The following is a 23,329-nucleotide window of genomic DNA, read 5'->3' as shown; positions in this document are numbered from 1 at the left end:
GCCCATGACCATACAAGAAGCCTACAGAACTCCAAATAGATTGGACCAGAAAAGAAATTCCTCCTGTCACATAATAATCCAAACACCAAATGCACCAAACAAAGAATTTTAAAAGCAGTAAGAGAAAAAGGTCAAGTAACATATAAAGGCAGACCTATCAGAATTACACCTGACTTCTCACCAGAGACTATGAAAGCTTGAAGATCCTGGGCAGTTGTCATACAGACCCTGAGAGAACATAAGTGCCAGCCCAGGCTACTGTACCCAACAAAACTCTTAATTACCATAAACAGGGAAAACAAGATATTCCATGACAAAACCAAATGTACACAATATCTTTCCACAAATCCAGCCCTACAAAGGATAATAGATGGAAAATACCAACACAAAGAATGAAACTACATCCTAGAAGAAGCAAGAAAGTAATCTTTCAACAAACCCACACAAATGTAATTCCACCTCTAATAAGAAAATTAGCAGGAAGTAACAACTTTCCTTAATATCTCTTAATATGAAAATTAATATTACCAACATATCCTAATCCATTGAAATTCAAAAATATGAGGAATTAGAAATTTGTTGGCTGTCATCCCGTGGTCTCTCTAGTTTGGTAATGGAAGAAATAGGTCCAATATTGTACAATCCATATACACTCTCTGCTTGTTTGTACGTGACAGTGTCTTGCTGTGTGCCACATAATGGTCTTGAAATCATGCATCTCCTATCTCAGCCTCTCTATTAGAAGGACTGTTTATGTGATGTTTTTATACTGTACTATGGTTTTCAGAACAGCTTACATATTTGAAAATTATTTACACAGCCAAAAGAAATGTAAACAGTTAATTTGGGAGGTGGCTTATAAGAGAACAGCAAAGAGTGAGACTGAAGGCTTTGATATTTATAATTATTGTATCAATTTTGAAGAAGAGGACTTCATAAGTTACTCCTATTCTAAGATGAATGCTTTTTTAAAATCATCACAGCCAATGAACCAGAATCTTACCCTCACCTAACGTCTGTGCCACCCTCCAAGTAGAACCATTGTTCATTGAAACAGTTGTTGAATGACTTCATGGATAGACCATCTTAATACAGACATCATTTCTTAAATGAATGTAACCTGTTCCCTGCTGGCTGAGAATGACGACAATCACTCAAATCAAATAGCTTTGACTGTAGCAGGAAATCTGTATCCAAAAATCGTGCCTACAATTCATTCCTTGGTGCAGCAGAACTGTCAACTCTTAGCTTATCTACTATAGAGGTAAAATCCTTTGGTGATGTGAGGGACATTCAAGTACAGCCTTATTACAATGAACTCCAATGTCCAAAAACTATTCTCATTTTGTGTTTGTACCACAATAAGAGCCAAGATTTTAAGCTCTACTAAAAACAAAACAAACAAAAAGACTTTTATCTATTTATGTTCATTAAAAATCTAATAGTGATATATTTTAAAAATATCATACAGTTAATATTTTTGGAGTCATTTAAAATATATATTGAGGAAAACATATGTACTTTTAGTATTGCTGTAAACGAACATCTACATAAGGCTGTTCAATTGATGTTTTATATCAAACAACTTTTATAATACTCATTTTTATTGTTACAATATTTTAGAAATTTTAAAGAATATGATAAAAAAATGAAAGGTATTGCAGGTTTTGAAGAGGGGCTCTCTGGGAGGAGTTGGGGTACAAAAGGGAAAGATGAATGTGAAGTAAGACTATTTACTCAAAATATGTTACTAAATGTTAACAAATTCAGATAAAAGAATAAAATAAGTTTATAAATCCTACTCTCATAATATTAAATACTACAAATCAACCATGTTTCCTTATAAAGTTGCTAGTTCCTTCATTTTAAGAAATGTTGATTTTTGTATCAGCATTCTTTGTCTAAGTGTTTGAACGCTTCAAAGAAAGGCACAAGTCTGAACCGAAGGGAGCCCTCAGGCTTATACCCAGGCCTTCCTGCATGAAGACACCGCACTGCTGAAGAGCCGTTCATTCCTTGGTGCAGAAGTCTGGGAGACTGCCCAACAAACTGCCCCAGGACAACAGCAGCAGGTGGCTACAGTCTTCCCATGTGCCCTGCACACAGACTTCTCATGTACACTGCACACAGACTTCTCATGTGCATTATCCAGATAACTTACATGTGTCCTGCAAAGATTTTCAATTGGAAAATCAGGCTCAGGATCTGTCCTCCTGTATAAAATACAATGCAGTAATCTTGGGTTACAGTAATATTACTCTTAGTTTACCTGAGCCAGATTTCTGAAAGTATCATATGTGAATTCTGTCAATAGTTTTTGACTTGAAAGTGACAGACTTGATATTACCAGTGCAGGTGAGCCTCGTGGTAGAAGGGACAAAGCGTTCTTGGCACTTCAGTATAAAATAAGTGTCTTTAACCCCTCTGTCCTCACTGTGTTAGAACACAAAACCCTGGGCTGTGTAAAATATAGGAGGTAAAAGGCCCTTAGGTGCTTTCTTTCTTTTAATTCTTAATTTTGTGTGTGGGGTATTTTGCATGCATGTGTGTGGGTGCACAACATGCCTGTAGTGCCTGCAGAAATCAGAAATCAGAAGAGGATATTGTATTCCCTGGAACTAGAGTTACAAACAGTTGTGAACTGCCATGTAGGTTCTAGGGATCCAACAGGTCCTCTAGGAGAGCAGCCAGTGCGCCTAACTCCATCCTCTCACCCTTTTCTAAGGGTGCTACTGACTATTTCACACTGGTAAGTAAATGAGAGATTTAGGCAGCTAACATGATGTTAATTTCATGACGTGTAATTCATTAAAAGATGCAGTTTGCACAGTTTGCGGTATGTCTCCTTCAGCCAAGTGCCGTTGGTTATAAATTGCATAGTAACTTTGTTTAGCATGAGACAAGTCAGTACCAATTACGTTATGACATAGTGCTCTCATGTTTGCTTAGCAGAAGTATTCCGATTGTATAGAAATGAAAATGGTTGAAAATCCTATTTGTCTTAGCTTCTGTTACACATGTATTTATTGCTATAGCTTCATTTTTGACAAGAACATTTAAGATAAGGATGTGTGTCCTGAGCTGCACTGACAGCATCTCTGAGGGCTACAGAGAGTAGCAGGTCTCACATTCATTCCCACTGGGTTCTTGGACCAGTGACAGGTACTGTGCTTTGTCCTTAGTCAGTTGACTTAATGTCACTCGCTGGAGTGTTTTTTAAATACACGTTACAGAGCAACTCAAAGAGATTGTGTGCTGCTGTTTGTCTGCCTAGCCTTTGCTCTGCCTTTGCAAAAGTAGGTAATACAAAAGCAAGCTCAGACCCTGGTTCCTTCCAAAGGGACCTGCTCTTGTGTCTCCTTAAAAAATGACAACAATGGGCTGGAGAGATGGCTCAGCAGTTAAGAGCACTGACTGCTCTTCTGAAGGTCCTGAGTTCAAATCCCAGTAACCACATGGTGGCTCACAGCCATCCATAATGAGAGATCTGATGCCCTCTTCTGGGGTGTCTGAAGACAGCTACAGTGTACTTACATATAATAAATAAATCTATGGGCAAGAGCAAGCAGTGCCAGAGAGAGAAGAAAATGTGTCTGAAGACAGCTACAGTGTACTTACAAATAATAAATAAATAAGTCTAAATAAATAAATCTTAAAAAAATTATTTAAAAAAAGATAACAACGACAAAAACAGCCCAGTGTAGATCTGTGAGGAAGACAATCCCAGGGGAAGGAATTGAGACTAGAAATGAAGGGAGCGAGGGACTGGAGTCAAATGAGTAACTAGAGGTGCAGAACGTAAACTTGAGAAATGCACATAGCAAGATCCTTTGGAAGTAAAGGACTTTCCCAAACACTCCAGGGTGCTCTCCCTGACCCTGCTCTCCCGAGCATCCCACAGGCTCTACTGTGCAGAAAAAAGGTAGCATATTGGAAGGATAACATGGAATTTTTACCTGGCCACCAAGGCTCTGAAATGAAGTGATTTCATTCAGGGAAAGATTGGGAAGCATCAGGTGTGGTTGGGTGGGAGACCAGAATAGGCGAGAGGGGACCTGGGGATGCAGGGAAGAAGCTAGTCTATATTATAGCATCTAGATCATCTAGTGTGGTTGCCCCCCCAGCCCCAGAACTCCTCACTGAGTTAGTCCCTTATTGCCCTGATTTTCCATGTCTTCATTAGTATAATGGTCAGTAGAAGAAATGAACATCAACCACCAACAAAGAGAGTCCTTTAACAAGGTACTGTCACAAAAGTCATTTGACACTTGCAAATTGTTTAAGTCTGTCCCCCATCTAAACTTAAGAGGGATGTGGCAGTGTTAGCTTGGGGTGCACAGCCTCTCAGGCCCCCCACTGAGCACATGCTTGGTTGCTTTGGAACTGCTTACCAGACCTTCTCCAGTCATGACAGAGCTCCACAAGGTGACCCGAGGGCTTTGTATCATTGTTCTCCTTCTCCAGTCATGACAGAGCTCCACAAGGTGAACTGAGGGCTTTGTATCATTGTTCTGCACCCCTCTCCTTGTGGCCCCCTCCCACCCTACCCCTGCCATGGAACTACCCCTGTAGTTCTTCCAGTTTGACTTTGCCCATCATAGTGCCCACAGGCATCTGTGGATAGGAGTTCTTCGTCAGTGAAAGAGTCAAGAAGGATGGATGGGGAGTGGGAGAAGACGAAGTCCTTTTCCTAACAGGCAGGGCTTGCAAGCAATGTACACTATTGCTTTTAGGTCTCAGGTTGCTTATCTGAAGGAAGCTATCTCCTTTAGGGTCTTCAATTATCTGACACAGTGATGCATACAAATCATTGCTGTTTGTCCTAGTAACAAAAACCTTCATTGTGATAGTCTGTGGACAGCTGCAAATTGCTCTGTCCTCAAGATTTTTTTTAATCATAAAGAATGAGACTTTTCTTGTTGTATTTAATATTACAATATCAACATCTTTTTATCCTGGTGGGTGTGAAACCCTGAAGTGAAGATTCTAGATTTCTGACAGTTTAACACTGTCAGAAACAAGTCTGCAGGAATTTCCAGTTTTCCACCTTTGTAGTAGACAGTGTTATATACAGTTTATAACTTGTCACTAAGGACCAGCATAATGCTGGTAAACCACTGAAAGTTAGGGATCAAACAATCTTTAGTATTTGTCACATTGGTAGACATATCCCCTGCCATGGTAGATGTCAGGCTACCAAGGACTCTGACTTAGAGGCTTCCCGAGTGTCACTGAGAGTGGTCCTGAGCACATACTGCTTAGAAAAATGATCATCTCATGTCAGCCAATGTGAGAGAAGCCTGGAACCAACGAATGTAAACTTAATATGTAGACAGCTTTGGACTTTCTTAAGACATCACTAAGGTCTTTGAATCTTTCTCCTGAAAGCAGGCCAAACAAAACAGGGAGATACAACTTTATTTGTACAGTTTGTGTTTTAATCAAAGGTAGAGTGGGCCTCCTATATAACTGCATTTTATGAACCTGAAAAAATACATCAGGATATTTTGGCTTAAACTTCTTACTGTTTCCTTTTAAGTCGTGCTTCTGTATGCTGTGTGGGGTGGGTCTTCATGGGTTTCTGAAGAAGGCATCGGATCTTCTAGAAACACAGCTGCATGTGAACCACCTGACAGATAAGCTCAGCGGAGAAAGGCATGCTCTTAACCCCGGAATCATCTCTCTAGCCCCCCTTTCTACTTCATTTATTTATTCTTTTTTTTTTTTTTCTTTTGAGAAAGAGTCTCACTATCTAGCCCAGGCTGGCTTGGAACTTGCTATATAGATCAGACTGGCCTCAAACTCACAGAGGTTCACCAGCCTCTGCCTCCAAAGTACTGGTGTTAAAAAGGCGTGTGCCACCAATCAGCTTTACCTGTTGTTAAATTTCTATTTTGCATGAGTCATTATTCAAAATTAGAGCATGTTAGAAGAATAGAAGATAGAGTTATGTCATAGCACCTGGTATCAGTTGTGGTTGATGTTCTCTTACCTGCTTAGCTAGCTCTGCTGTAGCAGTCAGAGAACCTGTGTTAAGGGTTCTCTGTGTAACCTGTGTAACTCTCTCTGTGGTGCTTATGAAAAGGATTAGAATTAACACTAAGTGTGCCTCCTCTCCTCTGTGTAATATCTTTAAAAGGTAGCCGGAGAGAGCAGTAAGCAGTGCATTGTTAGGGTACAGCATTTAGGGATACGGTGAGTAACAGGAGAGTGAGATGTTAACACAGGCACAGCTTCTGAGCCTGCCTCTCTCCTTGTCTCTGGGCGTATCCACTCACTCATTCACTTTTGACTGACCCACTCTTGTACTGTGCATGGTTAAGTTTCATGCAGGTTGTATAAGTTGCCCATAAGAGAGAATGCCATAACTAATAAACACGAAGAGAAGGAAGTTGGCTCAAATGGTTCCGAGCCTTAGTGAGGCACACCATGGTGGTTGTGTGGAGCAGAGGAGGCTGCTTTCTCAGTGACAGCTAAGAAGCTGAGGGCCGCAGTCCCCACAGACCTAAGACTTAGGTCCTAAGAGTCTATACCGCCACCCAGTGCCAAGGTGGGAACAGAGCCTTCACCCGTGAGCCTTTGGAGGACTTTTACATTCACTTTGTAGCATAGTTGTGGCATCTTGGCAGGTCCACCATGAGTTTTGTTTTGTTTTGTTTTGCTTTGTTTTTTTCCTGTTGGTTTTGCTTCATGTGAGTTTTCTCTCTGGAACTTTGCTTTATCTTAAAGAAGAATGTTGAATTTCTCTGTTAGTGTGTGCCTAGTATATTGAATTTCTCTGTTACTGTATTATCTGTTGTGTTAAATTCCTCCATTGGTGACTGTTGATATGTGTCTGTTAAATTTCTCTATTAGTGACTATTGTGTTGACTTTTTCTGTCCATGTCTACTATGTTGAATTTACCTATTACAATATGCTGTGTTGAGTTTCTCTATTGATATGTGTTTGTTGTGACAAATTCTATAAAGTGTCATCTTTCAGGTGGTATCTACATCACTTCACCTGGAGAAGTCTCTCTGGGTTGGGAAGTGGGAACCTAGCATGGGAGTTAATTTCCTCTAGGGCACTTTGTGATATCATATGTCAGAACTGTTGATCCTTTGAAAGCAATCTGGATTTTCAAAATTATCAATATGCTTTTCTCACCAAAAATTTTATCTTTGACTTTTGCCGTTTTCCACTGATGAACACAGGGGCTGAAATTCTTTATCTTTCTTGTGTTTCATCCAGTGCTTTTAAATCTGTAAGTTTATGTGTTTGGTTCCCAGAGTTTCTCTGTCTTGTCTCACAAAGGATGCCCATTGTTCATCCCTGTACTGTCAGAGATCCCCAGAGAATTTTGGGTGGTTTCTTCCTTTTTTCATAACCGCCTTAGCATCCTGACATCCTTTGTCTTCTCACATGTCCTTCAGTGTCCTTCAGTATGGTCTCTTTCCCAGTTCTTAAATGAGTTGAGTAGGTCGAAGCCTGCTGGGTTCTGTTTGCCTTTTCCATCTACAGTGTCAATGTTAGCCCTTGTAGTATCCTCTAGACCCTCAGTACTCCCCAGCAACATAAACCGAGTCTTGACGTGGTCTGGTGCACTGGCTCACGTCACTGCATTTAGGGCAGTGGCTCTCATGCCCAGTTCTCTTCTTAGGTAGCCGGCTATCTTTGAACTGGTGCTGGATATTTTATTTGAAAACTACAGAAGTATTTTGAAGGCTTAGTTGCAATCTTCCTTCAGAGATTTTAATTTTCTTCCAGGCTTCTAGGCAAATAGCAATCTAATATGATCTTAATAGTTTCAGGTTTATGACTTTGGGAGCCATGAAAAGTGAACTGCAGGGAATGCAGAGCTTGGTTTCCATCTAGTGCATCCTCAGTCCCAGACAGGGCCCCGAAGCTCCTACCTAGGAGAACACTGGGGACTTTACTGTGTGCACCACGTGGAAAATACCCTAGTCTGCTGCTGCTTTCTGCTTTGTTTAGACAGCAGGGACCCCATAGCCTAAGCTCCCCTTCTGAATATGCCTGCCTGTCCTGGGGGCAAGGACACTGGTGTTTTAATCTGAGGATCTCTAATCCCTCATGGATCTTGATTTGGTAACTTCTTTATCTTTCTAGTGTTTCATTAGCTACAGGCTGATAGATAGTGTGTGTTCTAGGAGCAGGTCTGGATTAGTTAATTTTCTGTTACCAGTAAGACCACATAAAAATTGTGTATGCATTAGTGTATCAACCTTTCATCTGCTTTCAATTTATTTATTTTTTTTTACTTTGTGTATATTTACATATATTTATATGCCTAGAGACTTTAGTTTTAATGTATTTAAATCACCTTTCTTTTTTTTTAAATTTTTTATTAGGTATTTTTTTTTAAATAGAAACTTATTATATTCCAGCATAAGATAAGCTAAGAGTTTACCTGTGGTTTTCTAGCTGTCTCTCTGGTTTTATTTTTATATTGAACCTTTGAGCTTATTTTATACACTCTTTGCTTATAACCTATATTTATTTTATCATCTTGTATATGAGATCAGAATCTCATATTGGAAATGGTACCATCCTTTTCCTAAGGTTTTGAACTCGGCTTTATAACATATTAAACCTTTATAAGTTTCCGTCTCACCAGTGATCTGATCTTGGGCGGGGCAGGGGTGGGAGTGGGGAGGGTGGTCCTGTTTTAGTCACTATGTCACAGCACTGACTTTGTCCTTACCGTTCCTTGCAGAACTTTGCCGTCTAATAGAGTTTATTTTCCTGAATAAACACTATGGTTTGTCATATTTTAAAACTGAGGATTTTTTTCCTTAAAATTTTGTAAAATACAGAAAATTTAAAAGAACTGAGCTGGCACCTTCCCAGTATTAACTCTTGCCAGAGGTGTGATGTGCCAACCCCCTCCTGGCTCTTTTGAGACTGCTTTGTCTGAGCTTGCGCATACTGCAGCCCTCACGCCTACCCCACTTCCCATGTTCTGGGTCCATCATTCCTCAAGTCTGTTGTATTGTCTGCATGTTTCTACTACTTGGTATAAAATTTACTTTTATCAGAGTTTAGGTTTCTGTTGTAAATAAATTTTCCCGTATATTTTCTACCAGCCATGGTATAAATAGAAAGATTGCTGTTTGTAAATATGGTAAGGAGGTAGCACTCAAGACTTTTGGTCATTTCATTGCATCTTTTTAAATGACTGTCCCCACAAAATACTGTGCATCCTTACCATCCACGTCTGGCTTGTTGCACAAGCTGGTTGCTCTCAGGAAATGGTTAAGAACAGCAGTGGTTCTGGTAGAGGTCCTCTTGTCCTGGTCTTGCACTGAGAGGTCTCTGTGTCCTGGTGACTGACATTGTAGCCAGGCATGGCATTGTGTGTGGTGTGGCATTGTGGTGTACATTGGCATGAATTCATCACAGTTTCCCAGTTTTCAAGTTCTGTTTTGATTTTCCTTGTTTCCCTGGTGACTTCTTTTTCCTCTTTAGCTAGTTAGAATTGTATTGCTTAATTTCCATACAGCTGGGGATTTTCCATCTATCTCCCATTATTTATTTCTAGTTGAATTTTGTTGCAGCTAGAAGACATGGTGTGCTCATTTAACTTTTTATGAGTCTAGTTTGACCTTAGCAGATACAGTCTGCTTTTATTGCTCCAGACAATTCACTTTTATTTTCATTTACTAAGGTTATTATTATTAATTATATTAATGTGTGTGATGCAGGGCATTGAATCCAGTGCCCTGAATTGTGAGCATTCACTTTGACATTGAGCTATACTCCTGACCATGCTCACTGCCCTGCCATTCTATGAATGAGAGTGTGGGCTCCATCAAGGTGTCAGGGGCTGTTTCTTTCTAGAGGTAGTGGGAATAATGGGTCCCTGCTCGCTTAGCGTATTGGCAGCATTGGGTATTGTGGCTAGACTCTCAAGGGCAGTGCAACCATTGGATCAGTGTTTCTTTTCTCCAGTCATTCTCTCATCTGTATTTCTTCTTTATTTTGGTACAGCAGGTTGAACCCAGCAGTTTGCATATGCTAAGCACCTGCTGTCTGAGTCAGCTTTGCTTGCTGTAACAACATACCTGAGACTGTCGTTAAAGGAAGGGAAGGGTTTTTCCAGGCCCAGTTTCTTGGTGACCCAGCTCCATGACTTTGAACAGGAGGCAAAACAGAGAATCTTGGATAGACTGTTCACCTCCTGACAACCTGCCACAGAGGAACAGAAAGGCCGGGGACTTCTCTTTGTGAAGACCTGTTCCACAGTATTGCAGTCTGATTATGAACCCATTAGTTGGTCAATTCCCTGAAGAAGTCTGAGTCCTCACGATCAGTCCAGCTAACTCTCCAAAGTTCCACCTCTGAGCACAATTGCCTTGGGGTCAGGACTCTGGGCCCCTGAGTCTGAGGACACTCTGCATCTATGTCTACCCTGGGCTCTTGCTCTCTGGCATACCCTGAAGCCTGTAGCTTTGTAGCCAGTAGGGGCAGGTCGCATCTTTTAGCCTAGTCTCTTACCTGACTGCTGGTTAGCCAGAGACTCTGCTGTGAAGTTTGAAAGGATCTCACTGTAATTCAGGGTAATTTCCTCATTCCAAAGTCCGTGACATCATCAGGCCAGCATAGCCTCTCCAGCACTGAAAGAAACCTGCGCACTTGTTTCAGGTATCAGAGAGGTCACATTTTGCTGGCCATTGTTTTGCTTCCCACATGGCTATGTGCAAAACACAGCTTCATGAGAGCATCTTTAAGGTGGTGGACTTCAAAGCAGAGCAGCAATGCCAGCCATCTTAGGATTCCTTCCCTGTTACACTTCCAGAGCTCATATATAAGCTTAGATTCAGGTTAACAGGCTCAGCATTTCAGTACAGGTCTCCTGACAAGGAAGTTTGTATTCATTTTTTCGGATTAAGTCTTTGTTTTGCCTTCGTATGTATGGTGTGCTGTAGATGCACGTATATATTCATGTGTGTGCATTGCGTGTATGTACTGGGGGCAGGCACTGACACTGGTTTCTTCCTGGGTTATTCTTGTTTTCTGAGACAGGTTTTTTTTCACACTCCAAGCCTGGAGCTCATGATTCTGCAAGGCTAGCCAACTAGCCCAGGAGTCCTCCTGTCTTGACTTCCCCTGGTGCTAAGATCACAGACATGAACTGTCACACTTTCCCCTCCCCTCCCCTCCCCTCCCCTGTGTTCCTCTTGCCTCCTCTCCTCCTCTCTTCTTTTTTCTTGAGTGTGGCTTCTGGGGATCCAGACTGCATGTTTGCATGCTCAGCACCTTCCTAACAGGGCCACATCTCTGTTATCTGCTTTAGCTTTGCTGGTGAGTGCTGAATTGCTTCTCAATACAACATTTTAGGCTGATAGTTTAGTCTTCTTTAAGTGGTGTAAGAATGAAGTAGATAAGAGGTTGGAAAGATGGGTGAGATTTAAGCAGCCGCCACCACGTTACCATTACTTGATCATATATTCCTGGTTAATATTTCTTGATCATCTTCCTGGAGGGAAGGAAGAGCTTGGCAGTGAAGTGTTGTGGCTTCCTGTGCCTACTGTGCAAATCCCCACCTTTCCTGCTTTATATTCAGGACTGAGGATCAGCTGCTGGCAGAATACCTTTCCCACTGTGCCTTCCGCTCGCTCTGCTGGTCTGTGTGCAGCCTGGTTTGCATGCTGTTCCCCATGTGTGTTTTAAACGCGTTTTCTGCACACCACGTTCATGAAACCTCCCTGACTTGAAAGTGCTTCCTTCTGCTCCCTGCCCAGGACTAAGTCAGAGATGTGTCACCTACGTGAAGCAAGCTGTCCCTGCCATGTCTTCATCCCCAATGGTCAGTTGTCTTGGTCCTCCCTAGCTTCCTGATTATACATCCTCTTTGTTATGCGTTTGATTGCCTAGTTTTCTGTATTGTGGCTTCAGTCTTCTCCTCTGTACTGAGGATAGCTTCCTGTCTGCACACACACTCAGCCTCTCACCCTGAGAAATCTCCCTTCTTCTCTGTTAGTAATATCTGGGCTTTGCCCTTCGTGTCCAGCTTCCCAGGGAGAGATCCAGCTTAGCTGGGCCCTGAGCTCAGCCCTCCTCCCCACACTAGCCCCATGGCTGAGGTGGATTTGGCCCCTGGGTCCCACTGACCATGCTTTCAGACCTGAGCCCATCCTCCCCATTCCCATGCCACAAGCCTGGTCGCTCTCCTTAATGCCATTGTGTGTGTTTAACACCCTGGGTCACAGGAGTGCCCAGGTTCTTCACTGTCATGGGTGTCGTTGTATCTTTCCAGGTCCTACCTTGTTGATTCCCACTCCTAGCTTAGCCTTAAGTCTAGCAATTACCCAGGCCTCTGACATCAGGCCTCTTTTCCTCTCCATAGCATGTTTTCTTTGGCTGGTCACTTGTTTACCTTTACAAAAACAGCCCTCACTGTGCATTCCCAGATATCTGCCTCTTAGCCTAGACCTCTCTCTAGGGACAGAAAAGAATGTGCTTGTATACTTCATGTATCACAATTTTCAGCTTGCTGTGCCATTGTAGTAATTATTTTAAACGGTTCTGTAGTGTTTTGTTAACTGCACTGCCATCATTAGCCTGGCCATCTTCCTGCTGAGAATGACTGGTCCTCACTGTTCAGCTGTGGTCCCACACATGCATGGGGAAGTGAGCTTCTGTGGTTGCCAAGTAAAGGGCCCCCCTCCCCTCTCAAACTAGCTCAGTGCTCCCATATAAAGTCAGGAAACCTTTGTAGAACTTCTGGAAAACCACTCTTAAGCCTTGTGCTCTGCCTCTGTTAAGAGTACTGCTATCACTACTAGAACCGCAGACAGCTTTTCAGTCTGACACAGCCCTGGAAGAAGCTTCAAGTCCCCCTCTGCATAGCACCATCATCTGGTCCCCTCCCGAGCACCTCCCATAGAGATCCAGCAGAATCAAGAAGGAATGGGTGGTGCAACTTCAAAAAGGCCTGGCATGTGTCCTTGAGTGACTGGACTGCGCTTCCATATTCTCAGCCAGAGAAAGACAGGGAGAACATGAAAGATAGAAATCAATATGGCAGAAACCAAGTGTGACCATGAACACCAAAGTTAATGTCATAAATATTATTAACAAGAGTTCGAACTTAAGAGAATGAAATGAGGTAAAATGGGGGTGGAGTGGCAGTGGGAGGAGATTTATGTGATACACACATCATAGAGGGAAACAGTTCCATAAGTTGTCCTCTGAACTCTGCATGCTTCATGACATATAGACTGTCACACACACAGATGGATATATATGCATGCATGCATACATACATACATATATACATACATAAAATAAATACAATAAATTAAGAAAAGAGTGGTTGGAAAGATGGCTCTGTGGATACAGTGCTTGCTCTGTGAGCATGAGAACCTGATTTCAGTCCCCAGCATCCTCAGAAAAGCCAGGCATGGTGGTACATGCCTGCAGTACCAGTTCTGAAGGGCAGCGAAAGGAGGGGCCTGGAGATTTGTCAGCTAGCTGATATAGTGCAAATGACAAGATCTAGGTTCAGTGAAAAACGTTGCCTTAAAAATTATACTGAAAAGCAATAGAGGAAGACACAATCTCCTCGAACTCTGGTCTTCAGATTGTACCTATGGACATACCCACACACATAGACACATAACACACAGGGGTACTATACATATCCATATACATAGATGTACAACACAAGTACACACACAGAGGCATACAACACAGGTGCACCTCCACACATACATAGGCAGATGTACTCAACACATCAGCATATTATGCAAATGTGCACACAATCATAGGCACACGACACAGGTGCACACACACACACACTATACCGTGTACTAAAATTAAAGCTACACACCAAGAATTGACAGTAGACATTTACAAATGTAACCGACATGTATGAAATGCAATGGCAAGTGACAGAAAGTCAGGTCCTATTGAAATTGGAACATGTTGCTCAAAACATTTTTCTAATCCTTAACTATAGTTTTTTTTTTTTTCAGAAATATCATAAGTAAAAGAGGAATATTTAGAAATTCTCTTTATTTTCTCATTCTCTTGAGGCAATCTCAGTGTGTGGTCCAAGATGGCCTCAAGCACGTAGTTCCTTGTGGTCCAAGATGGCCTCAAGCACGTAGTTCCTCCTGGGGGCTAAGATTAGAGACTCCTGCACTTTACAGCCAGCTTTCCTTTTCTGGAAAAGCCAAAAGTTGTATTACTTTAATTTAAAACAACATAAGTTTGAGTATTTCAGCTACGGGTTGATTCTTTGTAATGATGGGCACCATTTAATTAAAACAACAATATGAAAGAGTCTATCATGCTGCTTAAATCAGTAATCCCAGCACTCAGGAGGCAGAGGCAGTAGGATCCCAAGTTCAGGACCGCCTGGGCTACACAGCAAGACCTGCTTTAAAAATATATATAAACAATGTAAAAACAGCTTCTTCTGCAAGTTCTGTGAAATAGTAAGATTGGTCCACAGGCCACGCCCCCAGACGGCTTCCCATTCTTGCCTTAGAGTTGCCTTTGTCACCTAATGGTTTGCTCTTTGTGACAGCTCACCACCTGGCTTTTGGAAAGTGGGTGGGGAATCTGCCAGCTTAGGGTGACCACTGATTGATTCTCAGTTTGATACCCTTGTCTGATAGCTCAAAGAGAACATGAGCAAGTCATGACACAGGAACAAGTTATGTGTGTCTTGAGGAGAAACCAGTGAGGAAGATGTCACCTCATAAAAGAGTGACTAGAAGATACAAAAGGCTTGCTCAGCACTGCTCTGTAGGAAAGAGCTGGCACTTCTGAGATGCTTCACTGCAGTGCTTGAGCCACTCCCCTGCCTTCCCATCCTGCCCTTGGAGAGGAAAGGTATCCAGTGGAGTGAGTCAGTATCTTCTTTTTACTGAGGGTATCTATAAGAGCTCGGACGTGCATGTCACTACAGGAATAAAACATTTTATGTAAATTTTCATCATCCTCAGAGCAAAGTAGTTATTACAGTGTAATGTTTTGTTCCAGTATGAATTTCAAATATGTACATTGTAACAGCCATGGGAAAGCAATGAATTAAAATATTTGGCTTTTCTAAAATAAGGAATATATGGAGGAACGACTTTTGTTTATATGTTCAAGGATCCAACAAATCAAAAACAGACAGAATAATGGCAAGTAGTCATTGCTTAAATGCATAATGGTTTAGAGAAGTTGTGACTAGTTCTTGACATTTAAACTGATTTACTTCTAAAGAAGCTAAAAATGAGGTCAGTGTTTTCTTCACCGTAGTGGTTTCTTCTCGCCTGTCTAGCTTTCTAGGTCTACTTGACTTCCTAGTCACCATTAATGCAAAGAAGCATTTGTAGTGGATATTTTTGTTCTATTACATTGGTGTTTTTTATTAAACCAAGAGCTATGACAATCTTAGGACTTCTTCATGTTTTGGGCGAGAAACCAGAAATGAGTATTTCTTTATTTTTGTAACTTTCTGTTCATTGGTGTAATCTCTGTGGTCACAACACTTCCTGATCCCACTGTCCAGTATATCATGACCAGGAGAAGTATATTCACTCCTATATTTATTACTACATGGGAGCGTTTTTCCTCATACAAATAGCAGCATCCTTTGTCCAGAGGCTTGGGAGCCATCAGTAAAGGGTTATGAGTGCAGTAGTCAGTTACCCTATAGGAAGGTGGAGTTTTCTTCTTTGCTTGGGCAGCCTCTCTCAGAGTGTGGTGTCAGTAGAGTCTGTGGTTGGATGAGCAATGATGGGAGGATTGCCCACTTGTGAAAGATGTAATTCCATGACCTGGGTTCCTCCAGACAGGAACAGAGTGTTCTAGAAAAGCTTGGCGTGATATCTATATTAGTGTTTCTATGGACTTGATTGCGAGTCTTCTTAAAATGTCCATAGTGTCAAGAAACAGCTTTGTTAAAGGAGGCTTCTCACCCTTTTGATACTAATCTTAGTTTTTAAACAATCATGGCACATGTACAATTTTACCAACTGATTTTCTTTTTTGTCTTAACAGAAGTCTTAGAGGCTGGCGTTAAAGGAACTTCTGAGTCTCTTAAAGGTGTGAAACGAAAAAAGATTGTTGCTGAGAATCACCTGAAAAAAATACCAAAATCCCCCCTGAGGAGTCCTCTTCAGACAAAACACAAGCAAAACCCAGAAGAGCCACCGTTCAGTGTCCTCCCAAGCGTAGCAGAGTCTCATAAGAAACACAACTGTGTCCCTGCTAAACAGGGGAGGCAATTTACCAAGCAAAATGGAGAAACACCAGGGATGACTGCTGAATCCTCAGAATCTGGAGACTCGGTCTCCCCAAAGAAAGCCTCATCTCCTCACCACCGGTCAGAACTGCGGAGATGGAGGTCGGAGGGTTCAGACCCAGCCAGGCTCAGTGGCCTTGATGGGCAGCAGGACTCCAGCTCCTCGTCCACTAAAGCCAGGACTGACAATAGTGAATGTAGCTCTCCTTGCTGTAGCGCCACGCCCCCCTCCTATACAAGTACCGCGTTCGATGTCTTACTGAAAGCAATGGAGCCAGAACTGAGCACCTTGTCACAAAAGGGCTCATCTTGTGCAATTAAGACAGAAAAACTGAGACCAAATAAAACTGTAAGATCCCCTTCTAAATTAAAGAACAGCTCCCTGGATGCTCCAAATGCTACGTCCCCAGAACTGGTTGTTGAATCGCCGTGTCCTCCGTGTACCTCGTACCCAGTACATGTGGCCTCCACTCAGAAGAGTGAACAAGTGGCAGCTCAGTGTGTTTCTCACCTGTACAGCTCACAGGATCACCTTGTTCCCAAACTTAGCCAACAGAATCAGCAGCTTCCGGGGCACCTGGGCTTCACAGGCTCACTGACAAACCTGCACACCCTTGAGAGCACTAAACTTGAGCCGATCTATAATACAGCAATGACATCCACTGTAGGTCTCACTTCTCCCTCCACTAGAACTCAGGTCACTCCTCCACACCAGCAAATGGATTCTGTGTCACCTTTGTCAGTAAGCCCTGCCAGTTCCACACAGTCGCCCCCAGGGCCAATTTACAGCTCAACCCATGTTGCTTCTGTTGTCAGTCAAAGTGTAGAACAAATGTGCAGTCTCCTTCTTCGAGATCAGAAGCCAAAAAAACAAGGCAAATATATCTGTGAGTACTGCAATAGAGCATGTGCAAAGCCCAGCGTGCTTTTAAAGCACATCCGCTCCCACACTGGAGAGCGGCCCTACCCCTGTGTGACTTGTGGGTTTTCATTTAAGACTAAAAGTAATCTGTATAAGCACAAGAAATCCCATGCACACACCATCAAACTGGGCCTTGTCTTACAACCAGAGGCTGGGGGGTTGTTCTTATCCCAAGAGTGCCCCAAAGCACTTAGTGTCCATTCGGACATTGAAGACAGTGGGGAGAGCGATGAAGAGGGGCTTGCAGATGGGAGACAGAACAACCCATGTGTCAAGGACCTGCAACCTGTGCAAACAATGAAGACGGTATCGAATCCTGAAGCTTTACCCAAATTGATACCAAGCAATTCAGATCATGTGGTCCATGGCTTCTCTTCACAGGACAGACCTTCAGAGTCACAAGCCCCGACAGAGTTACCAAAGGTTGTGGTCCATCCAGTAAGCATGCCCCCCTTGAAAACTGACTGTCTTCAGGTGGCCAATCCCAATCCTGAACTTCCTAGTCCACAGAGCCCGAGGGACCTTCATGTTGCAAGCATACTGTCACATTCAGCCAGTGTGTCATCCCTAGAGATGGATGAGTCGTGCCATCAGAAAGGGGATGTGAGTCAGTCAGAAGGGAAGCCAGATTCTCACAGTGGAACAGCACATGCACAGCTCCAGAGACAGCAGGCCACAGAGGACCCCCAGGAACAGCAGGGGAAGCTGCTGCTGAGTCCCCGGAGCTTAGGAAGTACAGACTCTGGCTACTTTTCACGGTCCGAGAGTGCTGATCAAGCCGTGAGTCCTCCCACTCCGTTTGCCAGAACTTTTCCCATCATGGACCCAGACCCAGCTAAGAACAGTGGAGCCCCAGGGCCTCGAATCAGTGCTCCAGCACCTTCTGCTTTGGCTACCGGAGAGAAGTCATCAGTCGTCACAGGCCAGATGCGCCCACCCTTGGCAACCAAAACTCTGGAGGAAAGGATTTCCAAGCTGATCTCAGACAATGAAGCCTTGGTCGATGATAAGCAACTGGATAGCGTGAAGCCCCGGAGAACCTCACTTTCTAGACGGGGAAGCATTGACTCCCCCAAATCATACATATTCAAAGATTCCTTTCAGTTTGACCTAAAACCGATGGGACGGAGAACAAGCTCCAGCTCTGATATACCAAAGTCCCCCTTCACCCCGACCGAGAAGTCAAAGCAGGTGTTCCTCCTGTCTGTCCCTTCCCTGGACTGCCTGCCTATCACGAGAAGTAACTCCATGCCAACCACGGGCTATTCAGCAATCCCTGCAAATATAATTCCTCCCCCTCCCCCTCTCAGAGGAAGCCAGTCATTTGATGATAAAATTGGCACCTTGTATGATGATGTCTTTGTGTCAGGACCCAACCCATCCATGCCCCCAAGTGGCCATCACCGTCCCCTGGTCAGACAGGCTGCAGTGGAAGACTCCACAGCCAGTGAGAGTCATGTTCCAGGCTCTGGGCAGTCTGTGGATGAGAGCTGTCAAGGGTGCCCATCCTCCAGTGAGGCTGGACCAGTACAGAGCAAAGCAGCGCAGACCCCTCACCTAGAGAAGAAGAAGTCACATCAAGGACGAGGGACCATGTTTGAGTGTGAAACCTGTCGAAATAGGTATCGGAAACTGGAGAATTTTGAGAATCATAAGAAATTTTACTGTTCAGAGTTACATGGGCCCAAAACAAAGGCAGCTGTGAGAGAGGCAGAGCACGGCCCGGCACCTGGTGGGGCACAACCCCAGGTTCTCCACTACAGAGTTGCTGCTCCCACAGCTGTGTGGGAGCAGACGCCCCAGATAAGAAAAAGGAGGAAGATGAAAAGCGTAGGTGATGATGAGGACTTGCAGCCACGTGAGAGTGGGCGGTCTCCAGAAAGCTCTGACGCCCTTCAGCTGCAGCAGGTCCCAGGGACTGCTCCCAGTCCATCCAAACATGCCTCTGCCATGGCAGCTGACCAGGCACACAGAGGCGTCCAGCTGCAGAGCTCTCCTGTCCAGCTTGTGGCCCGGGTCCCTGAACGGCACTTGCCCATGAAGCAGTGCCCCATGGTTGAACAGCAGCTGAATTCTGCAGCTCAGGACAAGATGGAGGTGAAGAGACAAGGGGGTGGCATCTCTGTCATCCAGCACACCAACTCACTGAGCAGGCCCAGTTCATTTGACAAGCCGGAGCCCTTGGAAGGGGGCATCACTTTTTCTTTACAGGAGATAGGCAGAGCTGGGATGCCTGGGGCCCTGAAAGTGATAGGGATGGCCCCAGAGGAAGGCCACCCACCTCAGGATGCCATGCATCAGACAACACTGTCACATGCCCTTAGAGGAGAGCCACGGGAAAGTGCTAGAAAGATTCCAAGTGAGCGGTATGTGTTAGGGCAGCCCTTGAGACTTGTCCGGCAGCACAACATCCAGGTCCCAGAAATTCTGGTCACTGAAGAGCCAGATCGGGACCTGGAAGCCCAGAGTCACGACGAAGAAAAGTCAGAGAAGTTCACATGGCCTCAGCGTAGTGAAACCTTATCAAAGCTGCCAACAGAAAAGCTGCCACCTAAAAAGAAAAGACTTCGGCTGGCTGAGATAGAGCACTCCTCAACCGAGTCAAGCTTCGAGTCCACTCTGTCCCGGAGTCTCAGCAGAGAAAGCAGCTTATCCCATGCATCTAGCTTCTCCGCCTCCCTAGACCTAGAAGACATTTCTAAAGTAGAGCTGGCCCCCAAAATTGACTTTCCAAACAAAGCCGAGTTTCTTTTGATTCCACTGGGTTCAAGCACACTGAGTGTCCCCGGAAGTCACCGGGAAATGAGGCGGGCAGCGTCAGAGCAGATCAGTTCCGTGCCTACACTGATGGAGGTCTCTGATTTCAGAAGTAAGTCATTCGACTGCGGGAGCACTGCTCCTTCCCACGTGGTGCCAGCACTTGTTGAATCACAGCCCTCCTACTCCCCATCTGCTGTTGGGGGCACTGGACACGTGCCCCTTCTAGAACGGAGGCGAGGTCCCCTGATTCGGCAGATATCTTTAAACATAGCTTCAGATAGTCACCTCTCTCCTGGCAGTGCGGCAGCTCTCCAAACCATTGTTCTTCCGAGTGTGAACACAGTGCCGTTTCAGGCTCCGAGGCTCCCCGATATGGCTTCTGCAGACTGCCCTGCACATACTGTGCACCCCCAGGCCCTGGCTAAAGATCTTCAGGCAGAAATTTCAAGTTCCAGCTCTTCGGACACATTTCCTCCTCAACAACTTTTTGGTGCCCATTTATTAAACAAAACCAATACACCCCTTAGTCACCAAAACACACCACTGCCTCTGCCAGTGTCTGCACAGGGTGGCAAACCAGATGCAGCACCCACTGCATGTGTGTCTTCGACAGGGGATGGTAGCTTTGCTCCCAAGTACCAGCTTCAGTGTCAGGCCTTCACTTCAGGCCAGGGCTGCTCTGCTCCTCCTCTGCGTTCTTCACCTAATCAAGTTCTTCCAGGTCAAGCTGGAGCAGATCCGTGCCCAGCGTCAGAAGCACCGTCAGCCAAAGCAGCAGATCCCGTGGCTAAACCCTGCCCTCTGCCGCCGCTGGAGCTCGGGCTCCCGAGGGATGAGGGGCTGCAGAAGCAGCTGCCCTCCTTTGTGCTGCCTGTGCCCCAAAAGAGGCATGTGACAGTGGACTGTTTCACTCCTGTCACATCTCTGCCACAGATCTTAGTGACCCAGGATCTGTCCAACATGCCAATTTGCCAAACTAATCAAAGTCTAGTGCCAGTCAGCGAAGAACAAAATTCCATGCCAAAATCACAGAACTATCTCCAAAATGCATTGCCAACACCAGAGAAGGATCTTGCATGCAAAACTGTTCTCCCAGAGATGGGCCAAAATGTTCCAGTTTCAGAATCCTCGCCGACGGTTCAGAAGGCGTCTGTTGGTAGACTCTCCCCACAACAAGAATCCTCAGCCTCGAGTAAAAGGATGCTTTCCCCAGCAAATAGTTTAGACATTGCCATGGAAAAGCATCAGAAGCGGGCTAAAGATGAGAACGGAGCTGTTTGTAGCACAAACATAAGACCGCTGGAGCTGCCAAGCTCAAGAGCTAATGAGAGCCATAAACAAAAGAAGCCAGTTCTGGTAAGGCAGCTCTGTACTACAGAGCCCCTTGAAGGAGCGGCACTGGAACAGGATGCTTGCTCTGCCTCTGGAAGGAGCAGCAATAATGCTGCTAATTTGACTCAAGTTTTACCAACTGATAATCTGTCATCCAGACCCTCTACGTTTACAGTCACAGACCATGTCAATGAATTGCAGGAGTTTAAAAACACCAAGTTGTCCACATCTCTGACTCCTACAGTGGGAAGTTTCCCTGCTCCATCGGAAAGTGCCTGTGTTTTGCCTTTGAAGTCTATAGACAACAACCAGGAAAAGGGGTTGCCAGGGGTTAGAAATGAAGAGAACAAGGTCATCCAAGGGCAGAGGCAGCCTGTAGTGTCTGGTCTTTCATTGGTGAGCAGCTCAGACACTCAACAGCCGTCATTCCCCAGCCTCAAGACTGCAACCAGCTTTACATGGTGTTACCTGCTGAGACAGAAGGCATTGCCGTTGGCTCAGAATGACCAGAAAACTTCAGCCTATACAGGGTGGACAGTAAGCTCCAGTAACCCAAATCCACTTGGTTTGCCTACAAAAGTTGCTCTTTCTCTTCTTAATTCTAAACAGAAGACTGGAAAGTCACTGTATTGCCAAGCAATAACCACCCATTCAAAATCAGATTTAGTGGTCTATTCAAGCAAGTGGAAAAACAACTTAAGCAAGGTACTTGAGATATAATTCATCTTTAGTGGTGTTTGTGCAAATTAGTTTCAACAAGTCTCAACACCTTTAAGTATCTTACTTACAATAAGTATTTTAATTGTGAGTGACAGGTTGTACTATGTGATTATTAGATGGGAGGTGACATTTTCCCCAGCAGTCCCACTGACTGGGAAGAGTCACCTACAATTCTGGCAGTGATTCTGTCTAAATATTTTGCAAGCAATGACTTCTGCAGGGCACTGATTGTTAGTTTGTTCGTGCTTTTCCCTTCAGCTGACTCTGCTCAGGGGATGCTAGCACTTTGATTTTTCTTGTCACTGAGGAGTTATTAGTTGAGAGAAGATCATGGCTATAGTCTCTCAAGGCTCATTTGGGAAAGCCAGCATGTAGATTTCCAGAGGTGATTGTATTCTGCTGTGTACTGTACAAAGAATCAGTAACATTTGTCCTGTGCCTCCTGCAGACTGGTTTGTTCTTGCCATGCCCATTGTAATATTCTGAGTGACCCTCTGAGAGCCACTGGCTACCGACAGAAAGGTGCATGAAAGAGCTCATTCCATTAGTAGCTGATTTGGTCAAGATTTGTGGGATAATTTAAGGTCACGACATTGTAATTTGTGGAATTCTCTTTAGATTTGTTGGCTTTATAAACTAGGGGAAATCATTTAGACAATCAAATAAATAAGGGCATTATTTTAGGCTCTGTTCATTCAGAATTATTGATTAGCTTTTTGATGTCTGCAGGTTCACAAGCACATAGTTCTGATCCAGAGGCATTTATGGATCTAACCACATGAAATATTGTGGGACTAGCATTACAGTGGGGGTCTGCAAGGCTCTAACATGGCTGTTCTGTGGCGCTTCGGATACGGGAAGGCACTCCACAGTGGTAGTCAGCAGAGTCAGTGGTGATAATAGCAATAACAGATATTTTAGATAAATGAATTTTCTTTAAATTGGTAGATCTTTAAATCACATAAAAATAAGAAAAACTGGGTTTAATTAAGAAGACTACAAGGACTCTGGCAGAGACAGAAGGTTTTGTAAGGAGTTAGAAGTTGGCAACCCGAGTGACCTGGTGGTGGAGAACCTGTGTCAGGGAAGAAAGGGGAATCCAACGACATGGGAATTTTGTTATTTCTAACTTCCCAGACCCCAGGACTCCTAAATTGGTTGGGCCATGCCTCCTCATGAGAACATAAGGAGATGCTGGTTTATATCCCTAATTTTCCTATAAACATGGGTCTCCCAGACTGCAAATGTAACTCAGTGCTAAGCATATGAGGGTCTTCCCTTCCATCCTCAGAACCCAAGGAGAAAGTTAAAAAGCCTTAAGTATTGAGTGCAAGTACCGGGTGCCATGGAA

General features: G+C 44.1%; 1 protein-coding gene across 4 annotated transcripts in view; it reads left to right on the top strand.

The window, feature by feature from the left end:
- The window catches only part of Hivep1 (HIVEP zinc finger 1), a 136,913-nt gene that overhangs the window by 82,173 nt on the left and 31,411 nt on the right, over positions 1 to 23,329 (top strand). For all 4 annotated transcript variants that reach the window (XM_085831150.1, XM_085831148.1, XM_085831149.1 and 1 more), the window contains exon 4: positions 16,001 to 21,963. In XM_085831150.1, the coding sequence (XP_085687276.1) occupies positions 16,001 to 21,963 (5,963 nt within the window). The remainder of the gene's footprint in view (positions 1 to 16,000; positions 21,964 to 23,329) is intronic.

The sequence above is a fragment of the Mus caroli genome, unplaced genomic scaffold (genome assembly GCF_978045245.1).
Source record: "Mus caroli unplaced genomic scaffold, Mus_caroli_1 scaffold_15, whole genome shotgun sequence".
In the NCBI taxonomy this organism is placed as follows: domain Eukaryota; kingdom Metazoa; phylum Chordata; class Mammalia; order Rodentia; family Muridae; genus Mus; species Mus caroli.
The sequence above is the reverse complement of the archived record's forward strand: the minus strand, read 5'-3'. Positions and strand labels throughout refer to the sequence as shown.